At 43.4% G+C, this 21,342-nt stretch overlaps 1 protein-coding gene across 4 annotated transcripts in view; it reads right to left on the bottom strand.

Annotated features, from left to right (window-relative positions):
- Nucleotides 1-21,342, bottom strand: part of IGSF5 (immunoglobulin superfamily member 5) — a 62,505-nt gene that overhangs the window by 22,801 nt on the left and 18,362 nt on the right. For 3 of the 4 annotated variants that reach the window (XM_088840778.1, XM_055414171.2, XM_055414160.2), the window contains 2 exons: nucleotides 19,068-19,385; nucleotides 11,967-12,266 (listed from right to left, as the gene is read on the bottom strand). In XM_088840778.1, coding sequence (XP_088696904.1) covers nucleotides 11,967-12,266; nucleotides 19,068-19,278 — 511 coding nt within the window. In that variant the 5' untranslated portion in view covers nucleotides 19,279-19,385. The remainder of the gene's footprint in view (nucleotides 1-11,966; nucleotides 12,267-19,067; nucleotides 19,386-21,342) is intronic. The other variant, XM_088840779.1, reaches the window with a different exon arrangement.

The raw sequence follows: 21,342 nt of genomic DNA, 5'->3' as shown, positions 1-21,342 counted from the left end.
TTTCCCAGTATCAGCATCTTTTCCAATGAGTCAGCTCTTCGAATCAGGTGGCCAAAGTATTGGAGTTTCAGCTTCAACATCAATCCTTCCAACGAATATTCAGGACTGATCTCCTTTAGGATGGACTGGTTGGATCTCCTTGCAGTCCAAGGGACTCTCAAGAGTCTTCTCCAACACCACAGTTCAAAATCATCAATTCTTCTGTGCTCAGCTTTCTTTATAGCCTAACTCTCACATCCATACATTAATACTGGAAAAACCATAGCCTTGACTAGACGGACCTCTGTTGGCAAAGTAATGTCTCTGCTTTTTAATATGCTATCTAGGTTGGTCATAACTTTTCTTCCAAAGAGTAAGCATGTTTTAATTTCATGGCTGTAGTCACCATCTACGATGATTTTGGAGCGCAAAAAAAAATAAAGTCTGTCACTGTTTTCACTATTTCCCCATCTATTTGCCATGAAGTGATGGGACCGGATGCCATGATCTTAGTTTTCTGAATGTTGAGCTTCAAGCCAAACTTTTCACTCTCCTCTTTCACTTTCATCAAGAGGCTTTTTAGTTCTTCACTTTCTGCCATAAGGGTGGTGTCATCTGCATATCTGATGTTATTGATGTTTCTCCCGGCAATCTTGATTCCAGCTTGTGCTTCATCCAACACAGCGTTTCTCATGATGTACTCTGTATATAAGTTAAATAAACATGGTGATAATATACAACCCTGACGTACTCCTTTTCCTATTTGGAACCAGTCTGTTGTTCCATGTCCAGTTCTAACTGTTGCTTCCTGATCTGCATGCAGATTTCTCAAGAGGCAGGTGAGGTGGTCTGGTATTCCCATCTCTTTCAGAATTTTCAACAGTTTGTTGTGATCCACACAGTCAAAGGCTTTGGCATAGTCAATAAAGCAGAAATAGATGTTTTTCTGGAACTCTCTTGCTTTCTTCATGATCCAGTGGATATTGGCAATTTGGTCTCTGGTGCCTCTGCTTTTTCTAAAACCAGCTTGAACATCTGGAAGTTCATGGTTCACGTATTGTTGAAGCCTGGCTCGGAGAATTTTGAGCATGACTTTACTAGCATGTGAGATAAGTGCAACTGTGTGGTAGTTTGAGCATTCTTTGGCGTTGCCTTTCTTTGGGATTGGGATGAAGACTGATCTTTTCCAGTCCTATGGCCACTGCTGAGTTTTCCAAATTTGCTGACATACTGAGTGAAGCACTTTCACAGCATCATCTTTTAGCATTTGAAATAGCTCAACTGGAATTCCATCACCTCCACTTGCTTTGTTCGTAGTGATGCTTTCTAAGGCCCCCTTGACTTCACATTCCAGGATGTCTGGTTCTTGCTGACTGATCACATCATCGTGATTATCTGGGTAGTGAAGATCTTTTTCGTACAGTTCTTCTGTGTATTCTTGCTACCTCTTCTTAATATCTTCCGCTTCTGTTAGGTCCATACCATTTCTGTCCTTTATTGAGCCCATCTTTGCATGAAATATTCCCTTGGTATCTCTAATTTTCTTGAAGAGATCTCTAGTCTTTCCCAATCTGTTGTTTTTCTCTATTTCTTTGCACTGATCACTGAGGAAGACTTTCCTATCTCTCCTTGCTATTCTTTGGAACTCTGCATTCAAATGAGTATATCTATATATAAAATAGATAAACAACAAGGACCTACAGTATAGCATAGGAAACTGAACTCAATATTTTATAATAATTTAGGGAAGATAATCTGAAAAAGAATATATACATGACCACTGTGCTGTACACCTGAAACTAACACAACATTGTAAATCATCTACACTTCAATTAAAAAAATAAAAATGAGATAAAATACAGTATATGGTCAAAAAACAAACCAGTCCCTTAATGTCAATCACATCCAGAGAGTAACATGACTCGTCCCCTTGCTCCACAGAAAACAGACTCCCAAGCATCATCTGAAGTGCTTGCTATGCTCATGGATTCAGAGCCAGCTCCCTCTATGCCGAGTCAGGGGTCTGTAATGGTACCCCAGGTGATTCTGAGGCAGGTGGTTGGTGATCCACACTTTGAGAGTCCCTGAGTGCAGTCAAGATATAAACACTGCCCAAGCAAACTGCCACATTCCAGGGAACCCCCATATTCTCCCTCCCACTGATATGATGACAAAATTATTAAACCCAGAACTGCTTTAGGATATTTCGGAAGCCTTGTGACTTAGAGAGCTTCAGGCTCCGTGTCTATCAGTTCAGTTCAGTTCAGTCACTCAGTCATGTCCGACTCTTTGAGACCCCAAGAATCACAGCACTCCAGGCCTCCCTGGCCATCACCAACTCCCAGAGTTCACTCAAACTCATGTCTATAGAGTCGGTGATGCCATCCAGCCATCTCATTCTCTGTCGTCCCCTTCTCCTCCTGCCCCCAGTCCCTCCCAGCATCAGAGTCTTTTCCAGTGAGTCAACTCTTCGCGTGAGGTGGCCAAAGTATTGGAGTTTCAGCTTCAGCATCAGTCCTTCCAATGAACACCAGGATTGATCTCCTTTAGAATGGACTGGTTGGATCTCCTTGCAGTCCAAGGGACTCTCAAGAGTCTTCTCCAACACCACAACAGAACCAATCAAATTTCATGGCCACCGTGTGCCTATGCTCCCTTTAGCCTTAGGCTCACATGTTAGTAACAATCCTCACCCCACCAGGCTGTTCAGAAACTCAAGAGGCACGGGTCAAAATGCCAAATGCTGTGAGGTCCAGCACATATTTTCCAGATTGCGGTGCTCATCTTAAATTCGGTCTGATGAACTCTCTTTACAAACTGAAGTTTGGAAAGAATAGGAACTTTTATAAGAAGGGACCCAGCGGAGGTGGGTCTGGTTCAAGATTCAAGAGAAAGGCTTGAAATTCTTACTGGAAAAAGTCAACACACTGTTGACTTACTCAAATGCTTTCCTTTGCTGCTGGGAAAAAACCCTCAGCATGCCAACTTCGGTCAGTTGTTACTTAGCATGACAATCTTCCCCCTAATCTTGCACACCAAGATAACCCTAGGGAGGGCCTATTTGAAGGAAGGGAGGCCACCTCGCTGGCATGGGAAACAGAATCGAGAAAGAGAAAGGGTGATATTGCACCCTGCCTGCCTCCTGTGTCCCTTAATTCAACCACCAAGTTCAAAAGAGGGACGCCTGCACTCACCTAAAAGCCCCAGGCTCTCACCAACACAGCAACTAACATCAGGAACCACACGGCTCAGATTTTTGCTTCCTATTGGCTGTGACCTTGCTACCCTGGGGGTCAAATCCCCCACAGAGTTTCCCACCTAAGAAAGACTTATGCCCTCTCTCTTCTCCAAGGGAACCGCAAGAAAAGCGTGGGGTGTGCGTTGTAAACAGATGTAATTTAGGATTGGGGTCACACAGAGGAAACTTCCTTCAGTTCAGTTCAGTTACACAATCGTGTCCAACTCTTTGCAACCCCATGGACTGCAGCATGCCTGCCTCCCTGTCCATCACCAACTCCCCGAGCTTCCTCAAAGTCATGTCTTTCAAGTCAGTGATGCCATCCAACCATCTCATCCTCTGTCAGCCTCTTCTCCCTCCTTCAATCTTTCCCAGTATAAGGGTTTTTTCTAGTGAGTCAGCTCTTCGTATCAGGTGGTCAAAGTATTGGAGTTTCAGCTTCAGCATCAGTCCTTCCAATGAATATTCAGGACTGATTTCCTTTAGGATGGACTGGTTGGATGTTCTTGCAGTTCAAGGGACTCTAAAGAGTCTTCTCCAACACCACATTTAAAAGCATCAAATCTTCTTGCTCAGCTTTCTTTGTAGTCCAACTCTCACATCCATACGTGAATACTGGAAAAACCATAGCCTTGACTAGATGGACATTTGTCAGCAAAGTAATGTCTCTGCTTTTTAATATGCTCTTTAGGTTAATCATAGCTTTCCTTCCTTACTTTAATAATAACTTTTAATTGATTTCATAGTATATATATATATGTACACACATGCATACATACCACAGGTATCTATGTTTAGTATGAGGCTAATTTTTAAATGAGCAAGGCCTCCCTGGTGACTCAGTGGTAAAAAATCCACCTGCAAATGCAAGAGATTGACGATTCAGTCCCTGGGTGAGGAAGACCCCTGGAGAAGGAAATGGCACCCAGTCCAGTATTCTTACCTGGAAAATTGGACAAAGGAGCCTGACCAGCTACAGTCCACTGGGGTCTCAAAAGAGACACAAATGAACAACTAAACAACAACAATTTTTAAATGAGCACATATTACAGTGGGTTGAAAGAAAGAGAAACAATAGTCCTATATTGATAAAGTGAAAATCATGACAGTGGACAGAAAACAGAATCTTGGAATGATCTCATCCATTACCCAACCCCTTCATCATGCAAATAAGACACTCAGGATAAAGCTCCATTAAAGGTTAACCAAGGGCGCTCAGAGAAGGGAAGTGCCAGTCTCTGACTCTTTATCCTGCCATGTTGGGTCTCTAATCTGGAAAATTCCTGCCTGGGAAGTTGCAGCCCAGGTCCTATAGGAATCAAGGACTCTCAGTGGACACCAGTCCCTGATTTGCGTCTTAGCAAAGGGTGTGGGCACAATGATTCAAGATGGAAAACAGATTTGTGGGTAAGGATGGATATACTATGGGCTTCTCTGGTGGCTCAGATGATAAAGAATCTGCCTGCATTGGAGGAAACCCAGGTTCAATCCCTGGGTATACTATACCTGTTACCGACAAACAGTGACTAAGTAAGGTTATCTCCAAGTTCAACACCACCTGCCTTCCTCCTTACACTCCCTCCCATAACTGCCTGCACACGAGGACTGCAAGACTGAATTTACAGTGTGACTTTAATCTCAGCTCCGAGATTGTCCTTTTCCCATCTGTGAAGAAAAGGAAAATAGATCCCAGGTGCTCTCACAGAAGTGCTCAGAGTTTTAAAAGGGCACATAGACTTTCTCAAAACAAGCAGGATGACTACAAAATGTCTCTACCAGAATGTGCAAAATATGCTCCTATGTGGACCAGAAGGGACATGGAAGATCACTGAATCCACAAAATAAGTGAGAACTGTGGCTCACTCTCCTGCCTGTAGGCTCTGGTGCAGGCACTGGGTGTTTTAATCCACTTACTTCTCACACCAACAACCACCCTAGAGAGTAGGGATTATTATTATTATCTGTTTCACAGATGAGAAAACTGAGGCTCAAAGAGGTTAAGTCACCTGCCTAACGTCACACAGTGAGTAAGAAGGCAAGCTGGGAATTGAGCCCATGCTGTCTGGCATCAAGTCTGTGAAGAGCAGCATCTGATGAGGCTGGGCTGGGAGGCAGGGCCTTGGAAAGGTTCGATTTCAATAGCTCCTAATCCTGCTTGCTCAGTAATTTGGGAGCTTTAAAAAAAAATTGCTGACTTCCAGACTCTACGCAGACTGAGACAGAACTCTGGGGTGGGGCCTGAGAATCAGCATATGTGTTAAAGCTCCCTTAACAAGCAGCCAAGGAGGGGAAATGCATGCCCTATTCTCTTCCCTGCCCCTCATTTTACCTACAAGAAAACTATGCCACAAAGGCCAAGGATTTGCCCAATGTCACACAGTTCAGTTCAGTTCAGTCACTCAGTCGTGTCCGACTCTCCGCGACCCCATGAATCACAGCACGCCAGGCCTCCCTGTCCATCACCAACTCCCGGAGTTCACTCAAACTCATGTCCACAGAGTCGGTGATGCCATCCAGCCATCTCATTCTCGGTCGTCCCCTTCTCCTCCCGCCCCCAACCTTTCCCAGCATCAGAGTCTTCCAGTGAGTCAACTCGTCGCATGAGGTGGCCAAAGTATTGCAGCTTCATCTTTAGCATCAGTCCTTCCAATGAACACCCAGGATTGATCTCCCTTAGAATGGACTGGTTGGATCTCCTTGCGGTACAAGGGACTCTCAAGAGTCTTCTCCAACACCACAGTTCAAAAGCATCAATTCTTCGGCGATCAGCTTTCTTCAATGTCACACAACTAGTGCCCAAATTCCAACAAGGATGGTCACACCTACCACTCCTGTCTGCTCTCAAAAGGACCATGTCCCACAGAATTCAGATTACACCAGGAACCACCACACTCTACAAAGCAATCGTGTTTCCTAAAACTATGGTTTCCCTTGCACCGTCCACAGCCTGCACACTTGTGAGTTTGTAGAGAAAATGACCGAGACGGTCAGAGGGTTGAGGGAGCTTGGCTCAAGGCAGGAGTGAGGAGGGGCTTTCACCTTCTCGCTGTCTGTACATCTGTGATCTTAAAGTCTGTATTACCTCCATAATCAGGAAAATCAATTTAAAAAGACACCAGCATGCGCCTTTCAACATGCTTTTCTTTATAGAATCAATAAGCACTTCATGCAACCTTTTGGCTTGAACTCATCAAGCTTCCTAAGCTGTCAATGTCACTTTCCTCAAGGGCTTAAAAGGATTACCCCCAAAATGAACACAAACTCCTTGCACTTTTAGGAAATGGGTGACAAGACTGATGTTTTTATCTGATTCCTGAGGAAGCCTGAATAAGCACAGCCTCATGCATTCTTGGCTCTTCATAAACATGGCTTGGCTTCCAGAAGCCAACTCCCCTAGTTGTTACCTAGGTGGTAACAAGGTCTTCAGCGACTAAAACTTGCATAAAACACACAATACACCACCAGTCACCAGCTGCTCTCGATCTTGATGAATAATTTAGAAACAAATTACCCATCTCCAAATGAGTCCAATAAAATGGAACCCATTGCAACATACCCATCATGCTCTCCTCTGTGAAGCTGTTGGAACTCCAGATGCCGTAATTAAGCCTGCTCACTTCACTGGTGCCGGGCTAAGAAGAATTCAGCCGAATTAAACCCCATCAAGGGAAAGTGAATGCCCCTTGCCCTTTCCCTACAAGAGACAAACTTTGCAGACAAGCTCATCTCCAGATCCATTTCTACAAGACATCATCAGTCAGACCAGAGCTCTTTGTTGCATTATTGCCTTAATAAAGTGTGTGCTTTGAACAGCTTCATTCCATTTGGTGCTAATAGAACTTTTTTTTCAACCTTCCCTTTCAAACCCTGGACCATACTTTATCACATTTAAATAGCCTGAAAGCAAGCTGGGTTGGCTTCTTGGAGAGATGGCCAATTCCAGGCCGGAACAGGGGAAGTGCAAAGAAAATTTGGAACATCTTAATGAGCCAAGTGCTCAGAAACTAAGAGGGACATGTCAGAAGGACACTAGAGCCAGCTGGAAAGGATTCCCCCTGGTCAAAATTGGAATATCAGAATGGATTGTGATGGGAGTAAATTACAATGTATTGGATAAAAATGAGTCCACACCAAACTGTAAAAAATAAAAAAAAGAAAAAAGAAGAAGTAGAAAGAAAGAAAAGGAAGAAAGAGACAGTGATGTCTCTTCTTTGAAGAAGAATGTGTGTGCTCATTTGTTCAGTCATGTCCAACTCTTTGTGACTCGCTGGACTGTAGCCCGCCAGGCTTCCTGTCCATGGGATTATCCAGGCAAGAATACTGGAGTGGGTTGCCATTTCCTACTGCAGGGGATCTTCCCAACCCAGGGATGGAACCCACGTCTCTTATGTCTCCTGCACTGGCAGGCAGATTCTTTATCACTGTGTCACCTGGGAAAGCCATTACAGAAAAATGACAACTAAAAAATATAGAAAAATGGTGGAACCAGAAAATCATTCTTTTACAACCACCAAAGAAATAAGTGATTTGGGCAATGACTTATCCATGAATGCAAATATTATTAGGTGAAAGACTGTCAAGAAACAGATATTCACACAGTATTTGTAGATTATATATTAATTATAAAGCTAAAATGTACCTTTACAATAGAGAAATCTGGGGGACATTGCTTCAATCAGATGATCAGACTTATTACATGTAATCAAGAAAACTGGCGTCATGTGGCCAAATGACATTATTCATATAATGGCAAAAATATTTGACCTTCATCCAGTGTGCTGGGAAAACTCAGACAAATCCATATTGAAGGGCGTCTTGCAATAAAGGTCTGGATCCTTCAAAGATGCTTTTATCAGAAAAGACAAAAAACGAGAGAAAAGAAGACATGACAACCAAAGGTAACACACGCTCTTTAGCTGGATACAGGCTTGAGGGGGGAAACAACTAGAAAGAACAATGGGAGAAATTTGAACATGAACTGAATATTGTATAATAGTTTTGTATCATTGTTAAAGTTCCTGACTTCCAAGAGCATCGAGGTTAATTAGAATGGTCTTGTTCTTATGACACATATGCTGGGGTATTTAGGGGTTAAGTGTCATAAACCTCCAAGCAAATCTTAAATGGGGAAGAAGGGAAGGAAGGAAAGAGAGAGAAAAAAAAGTTGTCAAAAGAGTGAGGGAAGGATGGACAGAAGACAGGGAGGGGGAAGCAAGGAGGGAGGGAGGGAAAAAAAAGCTGAGAGAGAGACACAAACATGAGATGGTCACATCTGTTGTGTCTAAGTGAAGATACACTGGTACTCCTTGTACTGTTCTTGCAACTTTTCTAAAGGTTTTTAATTGTCCAAACTAGTAAGAAAAGCAGGTAAGGTTTGAATTCTAGCTTCCTTTTCATATACAGTCTGAGGAAATAAGCTAAATTCTTTGCAGTCTCATAAGCTGAAATAAGTTAACCCTGACTTAAAACCGAAAAACACAGATTTCTGTGATCTTTACCATCGAAAAGACAGATATTCACAGAAACAGGTCAAAGCTCTGGATGTCCCGAGCTCCCATTTCTGTTGGCAACCACCAGTTGGAGCTGGTCTACCTGCTCTGTGTGGATGGGGCTTGCTGTCTGCTTCCTAACAAGCCCCTACAATCTGTCTCCTACCTGACACAAGTATTCACCCATGCTTTCATTTTTGTTGTCTGCCTGGTCTCTGGGGATGTCTGAGTTGGAGACAAGGGCTAAACATCAAGAGCGTGGGCTTGTGCTGGTACTATATTGGGGATTACTACCTGCAGTGTAAAGTTCAGGATAACAGGATCTAAGCACAGCTTAGGCTCTAAATGGCTTTTTACAGGTTCACAGAGACATCATCTGTTGTTCAGTGAATTGTCTCTCCAAGTCTGATGCTGGGAGGGATTGGGGGTGGGAGGAGACGGGGATGACAGAGAATGAGATGGCTGGCTGGCATCACCGACTCGATGGACATGAGTTTGAGTGAACTCCGGGAGTTGGTGATGGACAGGGAGGCCTGGCGTGCTGTGATTCGTGGGGTCGCAGAGTCGGACACGACTGAGCGACTGAACTGAACTGAAGCTTCCCAGGTGGCACTAGTGGTAAAGAACCCACCTGCCAACGCAGGAGACATAAGAGACCTGCTTTCAGCAGGAAGATCTCCTGGAGGAAGGCATGGCAACCCACTCCATTATTTTCACCTGGAGATTCCCATGGACAGAGAAGAGGGCTACAGTTCAAAGGGTTGCAAAGAGTTGAAAAGGACTGAAGTGACACATGCAAAATTCATTTGTTAAAGTCCTGTCTTCTAGAACCTCAGAATGTGACCTTATTTGGAAACAGTGCTGTTGAAGATGGAATTTAGTTAAGATGAGGTCATACTGGATAGAGTGGCCCCTGATCCAATATGGCTGGTGTCTTTATTTTTTTTTAAAAAAAAGGAAGGGTGTGGAGTTTGGACACAGCCACATACACACGGAGAACATCATGTGAAGACGAAGGCAGAGATCAGTGTGATGCAGCGTCCATAAGCCAAGGGACACCACAGATGGCCCGCAAACCACCAGAAACTGTTACAGGGAAGAGCTTGGATCTGTTTCTTTAACCTTTGCTTCCTGTTGCTTTGGTTCACTGAAAGGACACTGCCCGTATAAAGTGGCCTGCCTCAGAAAACTGTGCTCCTCTACCTGAATATTAAACCAAAATGCCTTTGTTCAGGCCCCTGTCCACCTGTGGGTGGCAGGATGAAAGCAATAAACACATCCCCTGACTGAGGATTGCCATTCTAGGAGATATTTACAAGATTAATGGCCTCTTTACTTTGTTTCCTCACCTCCCCCATCTCTGTTCTATAAAAGAACCTGGCATCCAGACCCCAATAAGATGGTTATTTTGAGGCATTAGTCTGCCACCTTCTCAGTCATTGACTTTCTGAATAAAGTTGTATTCCTTGCCTCAATATCTCATCTCTTGGATGTATTCGGCTATTATGTGGTGAGCAGAGTGACCTTGGATTCAGTAACAGCTGGGGGAGAGGTCTGGAACAGACTGGTCCTCAGAAGAAGCCAACCCTGTCCACACCTTGATCTCAGACACCCAGCCTCCAGAGCTTTGAGAGAAACCATGACTGTTGTTTAACCACCCAGTCTAAAGTTACACAGCCCCAGGACACTCACACACCTTCCAGGGCTGCTCACAGGGGGAGGGCAGAGTGGACTGGAGGGCAGAGTGGACAGGTAAGCAGATTCAACACACATTGCTAAGGTCACCTCTGCCATCTACTATAAATAGGGACACGTTCCAAACAATGCTCCCCTGTCATCTCATCTTTACAGCAGGAATATAATATAACAGCATCCACTCATGAGAAAGCTGTGCAGGTTAATTTGGCTAATATTTGGGAACCACTTAAACTAGTGTATTTAAAGAGGAGATACATTGTTTGGTATGTATACATATAACTGATTCATTTAACTGTATAGCAGAAATGAATACAACATTTTAAGTCAGTATACACCAATAAAAGTTTTAAAAAAATAATCAAGTGAAGCACTGAGCTGGAAAAAAAATAGTCTTTACTTAATAAGTGATATGTAGTGCTGGCAACCCACTCCAATGTTCTTGCCTGGAGAATCCCAGGGACGGGGTAGCCTGGTGGGCTGCCGTCTATGGGGTCACACAGAGTCGGACACGACTGAAGTGACTTAGCAGCAGCAGCAGCAGTGCTGTGTTTTATTTTTATTTTTGTTATTATTAATCTTGCTATGGCTGTAACTTTATTCCAAACTTTGGAAGATCTTAAGTGAAGATATTTTCATAGTAGGAAGAATTATGGACCATGGGAGAACTCGTCCTGGCTTCAGGATCCCTCTGTGCCATCAGCATATGACCTGGAACAGAGTGTAGTCCTTCTTTGGGCCTCCTTTCCTTTCACTTTTCCAAAATGTAGGTGTGAGAGCAAACCTCCAGCCCCCACCCCTGTGCTTTCTGAGCTCAAGCAGGCTCAGAGGGGCCCATGAAGATGTGTGGTCAGAGTCTGGCATTTGCCAAGGACCCTGTTGATGATGACATCATCAACACAATGAACATGTACTTGAGCAAACTCCGGGAGACAATGAAGGACAGGGAAGCCTGGCGTGCTGCAGTTAATGGGGTCACAGGGCTGCAAAGAGTCTGACAATACTTAATGACTGAACAACAAGAACCCTACAGCAGATCCTCTTGGAATCTAAATTTTAAACTTATGTCATTCTGTATATATATTTTTTTAAATGCATAGACCTGGTACTTTCAGATACACTGTGGATTTGCTGTGTAAAAAAAGATCCCTCCTAATTCCGCTAAGATTGGAAGGAATCCCTGAGAAAATGCACACCCTCCTCAAAAATTAGAAGAATTCCTTTCCTATTGGCACAGGGGATGGGATCAGCCAGGAACAACGGGTGAGAGCTAGGGAAAAGCATTTATATCTGAAAACTTGATGCTGTTTTATAAGTAGCTGTCAAGATTCTCAGTGATTTCCATAGGTAAGTAGAATAGAGAGAAACACTTGAAGAGGGAATTTAAACGTGAAATTACAGGGCCAAGAAGCTGACACAAGTCCTTTGTCTTCATCACCATCCCTTCCTGAGATCAAGGTCACCATACGATTTTCCTGGGCATCGTTGATTAAGCAGCACAGTATATAAAATGTAAAGCATGCAATAATAATTCACTTTATATGAAGCAAAAAGTCTTCACTTACCCAAGGGAGGCTGAACCACAGTGAGACTAACAGTTACAGACTCACGGACGTCCAGCCCCTTCATCTCAGCCACACAAGTCACAGTGCCATTGCCCTGCGGTGTCAAAGCAAGGACGCTCACTGCACTTTGAAGGTCCTCAGGCTCCGGGATGGAATAATAGCTCGAATTGCTCACAGGAACCCCTATCTCCCAGGAAAGATCTGGGAGCGGGGTCCAGTTCAGTGCATGGCAAGTCACATTACAAGGTTTATCCTCAATGACTACAAGGCTGCCTCCAGGAATCAGCAACTGCCCCATGACTAAAGGAGAAAAGAGAAATGTTCGAGGGAATGATCATGCCTCTCAGGGCCAGATTTTTCCACAATTTTTCCTTCAGATCACATTGCATGAGCACTGTCTTCCCCAGCCCAAATTGACTGTGTCTGTATCCGGAAACTGTAAGTCAGGTTTGATCTGTGTATTTAGTTTACATCTGTCAGGTTCACAGGTGAAGGGGAGGTGGCTCACCAGAAAATATAGATTCCAGAGAAAATGAATAAATAAAAAATCAGGAGCCAGAGACTTGGGAAGCATACTTAATTCAAACACGTGTGTTCTCTTTCAACACATAATTTTCTTCTATTAGTTTTGGTTGCATTTCCTCTTTCTGTTCTGTTCCATTTATCTAGAATCCCTATTATATGCATATAGAAACCCTGCGATTCATTCTTCAAGTGGTTATCTATTTATATCTCTGTTTAATTGTATTGTTTCTCCAAATTCTTGGAAAATTTTAGGGGCTTGTCTTTCATCTTCACTGATCATTTATTTTGTTGTTAATGTGTAGTTCACATCTTTCCATGTTTTTTTTTTTCATTTTTTCACTTAAGGGTTTTTTTAATTGTCTTAAAGCAATCTTCTCTGATTGACTGTTATTACCTTTTGAAAATATGCTTGTTAAATTTCACAGGTAATAAACAGCAAGTATTTTCTTTAAAAAAAAAAAAAAAGAAAGAAAAACAGGATCCAAGGAAATATAAATTACATGGGAAAGATGGGATGAATGTGCCCACCACAGAGGGCTACAGGATCACTGCAGCGGAGTTGCAAACTTGTCCTGGACTGCCCTAAGAGCCAACGCAAAAAGGGAAAGAACCTTTACGTTCTTTTCATTGTAGAGAGAACACATCTCAGAGTTTCATGATGGAAGCAAGTCTCTCCTGGCTTCTGATCAACCAGATTCATTTTTCTTTATTTTGGGACAACACATTTTAAAATATAATTTCCTATGATATTGCCTTAAAATATTTTTCTAGGTACAAATTAGATACAAATCTAATCTAATTATACAAATAACTACCTTAAATCCTGTATCAGAATATATTAGATCAATTATTTTAAAGTTTTTAGTAAAGACTCCCTTGCATATGCCAGGGCTCACACTGCAAATAACCCATCTGAAAATAGCACTTGTATCTGCTATACTATTACTAAAATAACCTGAGGATTGGCTCCGGAAAAGACACAGCCTTAGTGAATTACATAGACATTGACACATTCAAATTAAAATTTCCTAAAACTCCCTCTCACATTTTATAATGGAAAAAACACTGGACTAAGAATCAAAGAATCTGTTCTGGATCCTGGTTTTTCCATAAAATTGTCATCACCTTGGGCAGATCACTGAAATTCTCAGGCTCTCTTTTTACTTCCTAGTGAGCAAGAGGCTTTAACTTAGATCAGTGGTTCCCAAACATTTTGGTTTTAATACCTTTCATACTCTTAAAAAACCCTGAGGATGCCAAAGACTTTTGGTTCATGTGGGGTCTATCTTTCCCATATTTGAAATTAAAATTAAATGTTTGCTTATTTTCAAACACATATTTTAAAATAACAATAGTAGCCCATTACTTCCCAGATGGCTCAGAAGATTCTTATCTGCCTGCAATACAGAAGGCCCCAGGCTTAATCACTGGGTCAGGAAGATCCCCTGGAGAAGGGAATGGCTAACCACTCTTGTATTCTTGCCTGGAGAATTCCATGGACAGAAGAGCCTAGTGGACTACAGTCCAAGGGGTCACAAAGAGTTTGACACAACTGAGCAACTAACACTTTTGCTGGTTAATAAGGATTAACATATTTTTATGAAAAATATATTTTTAACCCAAAATAAATTAGTAAGAAAAATGATATTGTTTTCTATTTATGCAAATCTCTTTAACATCATGTGGCTACCTTCAATCTGTGGCCATATACTGCTTTCTTTGGAGTACATAAAGAAAATATGAAAATCTAACTTCACACAGATATACGTTTGGAGTGGTAAGGAGGTTTTTCAGATAATCATGGCTATTCTTTAATACTACACCAAAACTTGACAAGTGGTATTTTCTTAAAGTTTAGTTACACTGTGGAGGGCTTCCCTGGTTCAGATGGTAAAGAATCTGCCTGCAATGCAGAAGACCTGGGTTCAATCCCTGGGTTGGGAAGATCCCCTGGAGAAGGGAACGGCTACCTACTATAGTATTCTGACCTGGAGAATTCCATGGACAGAGGAACCTGGTTGGCTACAGTCCATGAGGTTGCAAAAAGTCGTACACAACTGAGCAACTTTCACAGACACTGCAAACTGAAACCACACAAATAAATTTTCATTCCATTACATTAGAATTCATTGTTCTAGCTGGTACTTTGAATGGATCTTTTATCCTTGCATGATTTTGTATCATACATCAGTCACTTGGAAAATACCAGTCCACTAAATTATGCAGACCTTCCCAGTGTACAGTGGGAAACTCCCTGTACACTCATGACAATGCGTGAGAAAGGTAATAACATCTTAATATGACTATGGAAACATGTATTCTCATAAACCACCCTGAAAGAACCTGGGAAGACGCTGGGGAGTTTCCAGACTAGAGAATGGAATCAGCTCTGAAAGCCTTTCTTACTCTGAAATGTTAGATTTCCCATTATTTCTTTCTTGAATGTGTCTTAGAGTTAGTGAAGCACATTAGCTATCTCAAAGAAAGTGAAAGTGAAGTCGCTCAGTCGTGTCCGACTTAGCGACCCCATGGACTGCAGCCTACCAGGCTCTTCCATCCATGGGGTTTTCCAGGCAAGAGTACTGGAGTGGGTGGCCAGTGCCTTCTCCCAAGGATTACTGTAAATATAATGAGAGAGGAACGGATTTGTCCCTCTGCAGGCTGCAGGGGTTTGTGCTTATTCTTTTCATTTCGTTCATTGTTTCATGATGGAGACGTTTAAGAAGACAGGAACTAGGAAGGAATATTACTGCTTTGGTGATCTTGTACTCCAGTCTTCAGTTCAGTTCAGTTCAGTTCAGTCGCTCAGTCATGTCTGACTCTTTGCGACCCCATGAATCACAGCACGCCAGGCCTCCCTGTCCATCACCAACTCCTGGAGTTCACTCAAACTCATGTGCATCAAGTCGGTGATGCCATCCAGCCATCTCATTCTCTGTCATCCCCTTCTCCTCCTGCCCCCAATCCCTCCCAGCATCAGAGTCTTTTCCAGTGAGTCAACTCTTCACATGAGGTGGCCAAAGTATTGGAGTTTCAGCTTTAGCATCAGTCCTTCAATGAACACCCAGGACTGATCTTTAGAATGGACTGGTTGGATCTCCTTGCAGTCCAAGGGACTCCAGTCTTAGTGGCCCTCAAAACACGTGGGGTCTAGATTTCAGTGTGTGATTAATAGGTGGATTGGGCAGTAAATAGACAAACTCAATCTGAAGCATTTTCTTTTTCAGTGTGTATATGTGATCCACTTTTTCCCACTCACTGGCTTTCACAACGGTCATCCAGTGGTGTGAAAAACAATTTTCACAAGGTGATAGCTAGAACATCCACATAGATTTTGGATGACTCAACATGCAGTTATGTAAGCTCTCTTTATTTTTCTTGTGGATACACGGGAAGGGAAAAAAAAAAAAACAGTCTTTAGAAGTGAACTGAATGAAGTGCCATTCAGTCCATTACAACCAGGGTAAATGGATGCGGTTCTGTCTCAATCTGTGGGTTCCTTCCATGCGATCTTGGGAAAGACTGTAACTTCCCTAGATGCTTGTTCTTCCATCTGTGTTAAAAACCAAAAGCTACAGTAATTATCAACATAAAAAAAATGCATGTTTGCAGTATTCAGGCAACTTTATAGATGCACAGCTTCAGGCAAGATGCTATAAAACCACATGGATTTAAGAATCTGATATGCCATAAGCATAGCAATAGTAAGTCATGCCTTTGCCCTGTTTCCTTGATCCAGAGGTATTTCTCCATTTTGCCTATTTTCTACAGACCCTCACAGCACATCTCATAAGGCACCTGCTCCCTGGAGCCAACCTAGAATACTTCACTGAGTCTCTCATCTCCCTTCACAGTCTGAACCTGGCCTTGTCTCCCTCGCATCTCTGGCCAGCACCTCCCTTGCACCACTGATGTTTATGCCCTTGCAATATCCACTTTGTTGTTGCTGTTGTTCAGTCACTCTGTCGTGTCTGACTCTTGGTGACCCCGTGGACTGCAGCACACCAGGCCTCCCTGTCCTTCACCATCTCCTGGAGCTTGCTCAAACTCATGTCCATTGAGTCAGTGATTCCATCCAACCGTCTCATCCTATGCAAACCCCCTTCTCCTCCTGCCTTCCTTCTTTCCCACCATCAGGGTCCTTTCTAATGAGTCGGCTCTTCGTATCAGGTGGCCAAAGTATTGGGGCTTCAGCTCTTTTTTTTTTTTTTAATATCTATTTGGCTGTGTTGGGTCTTGGTTGCTGCACACAGGATCTTTGTTGCAGCTTGCAGGATCTTTCATGTGGCACACAGATTCTGTAGCTGTGGCAGACAGACTTAGCTGCTCCAAGGCATGTGGGATTTTAGTTCCCTGACCAGGGATCGAACCCGAGTCCTCTGCTTCACAAGGTGGATTCTTAACCACCGGACCACCAGGGAAGTCCCTATCCACTCTTCTTGAATTCTTGAGGACAGGATTGTGTCTTATTGCACTTATCTTTGAGTCTTCCTTAAATGCCTAATGCAATGCTGTGCTCCTATTGGGAACACAATAAATAATAGCAAATGACTACATGGAGATTACTATGAATCAGGTGCTGTCCTAAAGGCTTTTATATAGACCTACTCTTTTCATTGGAAGGACTGATGCTAAAGCTGAAACTGCAATACTTTGGCCACCTCATGCGACAAGTTGACTCACTGGAAAAGACTCTGATGCTGGGAAAGGTTGGGGGCGGAAGGAGAAGGGGACGACAGGGAATGAGATGGCTGGATGGCATCAGCGACTCTATGGACATGAGTTTGAGTGAACTCCGGGAGTCGGTGATGGATGGGGAAGCCTGGCGTGCTGTGATTCATGGGGTCGCAGAGAGTCGGACACGACTGAGCAACTGAACTGAACTGAACTGAACTCTTTTGATCTTGAAACTGCCCTGTGATGAGGAAACTATGGCACAAGGTCACTAAGTAATATGTTCAAGGTCACACAGTTAGTGATAAAGCTGGAATTTGACCTGGCAGCCAGGCTCCCATGCCTCTGCTGTTAACCCCCAGACCTCTCTGGCCCCCAGCTTCATATGCAGGAAATTGAAACAGAGCATGGGAGCCTTCAAACCACCCTCAGTCAGTTTTTCACCTGATCCTCAGAGTAAACCTGTGATGTGAGCAGGGAAGCCTTATCCCCACTTTAAAGATAAAGAAATTGAGCCATTTCAGCGGTCACCAAGGTGGGATGAAAACAAAACCAGAACTCATATCTTTGATTCCTTGTCCTGTGCTCTTTCCTTTATACAACAAATTATTAGAATAACAATTTCATTGTGCAAACTAAGCCAATAATCCAGGTAGCCTCACATGATCACTTCTTTAGAGAATATCATTGTACCCTTAATTAAACCACACAAAATCAAAGACGCATAAAAATAAAGGTAAAACAATTTGGCTAAATTTAAAAATAAGCAGGTAGAAATAGGTAGACCTGTATCTCCACCAAATATTATCAAATTTGATTTGATTGCAGTGCAAATACAGAATAAATCATTGGAAATTTCTCCTAAACTAACAAATAAATACACGTAATAAAAAATTTCAAAGCCACAATGTAGTCTGTTAAAAGAGATGCTGCCATAGAAATCAGGAACTCTAAAAGCCCCAATACATGTATAAATATTACATAGTTACATTTTCAAGGAATGCAAAATGATTAAACTTTGATAAAGACTCTGAATCCTTGTAAAGTATCCTTTTATTTTGTTCACTATGTAGCATAATCTTCAGCACCTCACCATTACCTTTGATGCCACAACTTCCCTATAATGAAAATGAATGATAAAAGGAAAAATAAGTTGTCCATTATTATAAATTTTGTTACTGTTTTATTTATCTAAAAGACATGGTAGGGTTGAGTGAACACGCATCTTTGATTGTAAGAATCACTAGGGGCAGGAAAGAGATTAGGAAAATTCAGCCAGAAAGAGGAAAAAGTTAAAGCACAATTCAAAGTTGATAAATAATGTCAGGCAAAGAAACAGAGCCAGGATATGAAAAACTGGGAAAAGGGCAACAATTGTCAACTCTCTCTCTAAGTCAAAGACGAACGATCACAACTGGCCTTAGAATTCCAGGATATACATCCGGAAAAGCTGTTCATCTGAAATTGGTCATATAGGAAAGTGATTTAAGAAAACCGTCTTTCATAGCCTTAATACGAGAAAATGGAAAATAAAGGAATGGGAAGATGGAAGGGGAGAGGAAGAGAAGCAGGAAGAAAGAAAGAAAGACAGGAAGGGAGAATAGAAATAAATACATGACAAAACAACAAACACCAGTCAGTTCAGAGAAATTCTAAGCATGATACCAACCCAAGGCAAGTCCACACACGGAAGAAGGAAGGCAGGGAAGAAGGGAGAGAGAGGGGGAGGTGATAAATAAGCAGCAAAATATCCATCGGTTCAGAATAATTCCAAGCATAGTACCAACAGAAGGCTGACCCTAGATGTCCCCACATGACATGAGCTTCAGAAGGTTCTCTGCAACCTGATGTTTTAACCAGAAGACTCCAAGCATTCCTCCTCAGAGTTGCCTGCATACACACCTTGAACCGAAAGGAAGGCAGATCCATCCCGGTTGCTGTTCTGGAGGCTGCATTTGACTTGCCCGGTGTCGCTGAGTTGCACGTCATGAATTATCATCTCAGAGATAAAGTTCCCGTCCTCTTGGTAGCTCGCCGAGGTGAAGCGGTCACTGGTGATGATGGGCTCACTGGGTGTCATGCTGAGCACCACCGTGCCTCTCAGAGCCCACATGATGAGCTTCCAGCCCTGGGAGATGGTGCAGTTGAAGCGAGCCTCCGAGCCCTTCAGGGCCGTGACATTCTTGGGACCCTCTATGATTTCACTGACAGATGCACAGGCTGAAAGACAACCAGTTTTGCAGGTTGAAGGGATGACTCTACAGAGTCAGCTGTGCTCTGTAGCCCTTCTGTGTACCAGTCGGGACCATCAACGGCTCAGACTCCATGTCCTGCTGGTCCCAACACCAGGGCTCCCAGTAGATCAGGAGCTGCCAGTGGACAGGAAGCCATGCCCATGCCCTCCTTTCCACACCCCCTCGCCCCCAACTCCACAGTCCACGGGAATCCCAGCAAAATTGGGGGTGGGGGAGCAATGCCTCTCCTCCAGAGGGAACGTTCCCTGAAGTATCTGACCCCAGCCTGTCCAGAGAGCCACCACTAGCCCAGTTCTGTTACTTCAGGTAAGTTCTTCAGCCTCACTATGAAGTGGGAATTTTCCTCCCATTGAAATGGGGAAGACATATGATTTCCACCTCTGAGGAGATTTCAAGGCTCAAAGGGGGAAGTGGAAGGAAGTATCTCTTTGTTCAGTGAGTGGAGACCCCAGCTTGCCATGATCATGGTCCACCACACTCCCCCAGCACCCTTAGGACAGACCTATCACTGAGGCAGGTCTCTTCCAAAGATGAGAAGAGACCCACGTGGGAGACACAGAGAGGAAAAATACATGGAAGGATGTTGGAGAGCGGGATCCCTCAGTGAGAACACTCAAGGCAGGCATTCACAGCCTCATAGAGTCTCATAGCATCTAGTGTCGGGTTTAAAAACTCCCACAGGTGAGCATGTAGTTCTGGAGTGAGTCCTAGACCACTGGGCAAGTTATCACACTTCTCCTTGACCACTCCTCTCACTGTAAGCCGGGGGGGGGGGGGGTCACTGGTACCGAAACGCAGAAGGATGCTTTAGGGTCTCCCCAGGCATAGGTCCTCCCCTCCCCCACCTCCTCCTCCTCCTCGTTTATAGAAAAGCTTTAACCTCCTAGGCCTTGCCCAAGTCCCAAAGAACAGATTTAATCAGAGAAGTGAAAAAACACACCCACAAAGGAAAACAGTCAAACAAGACAAAATATTAATAGTTTAGCCATAAAACAAAGTCAAGGACCCCTAGCTCCTCCTCCAGGGCTATTGATCATTTGTTGTTGCTGTTCAGTCACCAAGTCGTGTCTGACTCTTTGCCACCCCATGGACTGCAACACGCCAGGCTTCCCTGTCCTTCACTATCTTCTAGAGTGTGCTCAAATTCATGTCCACTGAGTTGGTGATGCCATCCAACCATCTCATCGTCTGTTGCCCCCTTCTCCTCCTGTCCTTAATCTTTCCCGGCATCAGGGTCTTTTCCAATGAGTCGGCTCTTCACGTCAGGTAGCCAGAGTATTGTAACTTCAGCTTCAACAACCGTCCTTCCAATGAATATTCAGGGTTGATTTCCTTTAAGATTGACTGGTTTGATCTCCTTGCAGTCCAAGGAACTCTCAAGAGTCTTCTAGATAATGTTCTGAGCCAAATTCTTGAGTTGTTCTACAGATTCCAAAACCCCCACCAGGTGAAAGAAGTTAGCTGCTTGCTGCCCACAAGCACGGAGACCACAGACCAGCTGGAACCAAAAGGCTGATAAAATTGATTCCTGAAATACCACCCTGTTTTCTTACCAATCAGAAGAATGTCCATGAGCGGCTCATGTACTCTGTGACCTCCCCGCTTCACACTGCCTTCTAGCCATCAGGGAGCTTGGGTCTTTTGAGCATTAGCTGCCTGTTTGCCTTGTTCAGCACCTGCAACAAATGCTGTATTTTCCTTCATCACAACCTGGTGTCAGCAGACTGGCTTGGCTATGTGCTGGGCGAGCTGACCCAAGATTGATTCACAGCACCACAGCCATTAGTTTTATTTATTTTTTTTATTTTACAATATTATATTGGTTGGTTTTGCCATACATTGATATGAATTTGCCCCGGGTTTACATAAGTTCCCCCTCCTGAACCCCCCTCCCACCTCCCTCCTCCCTTTATCCTCCCTCT

This window comes from Moschus berezovskii, chromosome 1 (genome assembly GCF_049115385.1).
Source record: "Moschus berezovskii isolate FMDL1 chromosome 1, NW_MosBer_1.0, whole genome shotgun sequence".
NCBI classification, from domain to species: Eukaryota; Metazoa; Chordata; class Mammalia; order Artiodactyla; family Moschidae; genus Moschus; species Moschus berezovskii.
This window is presented reverse-complemented; position numbering and strand designations above follow the sequence as displayed.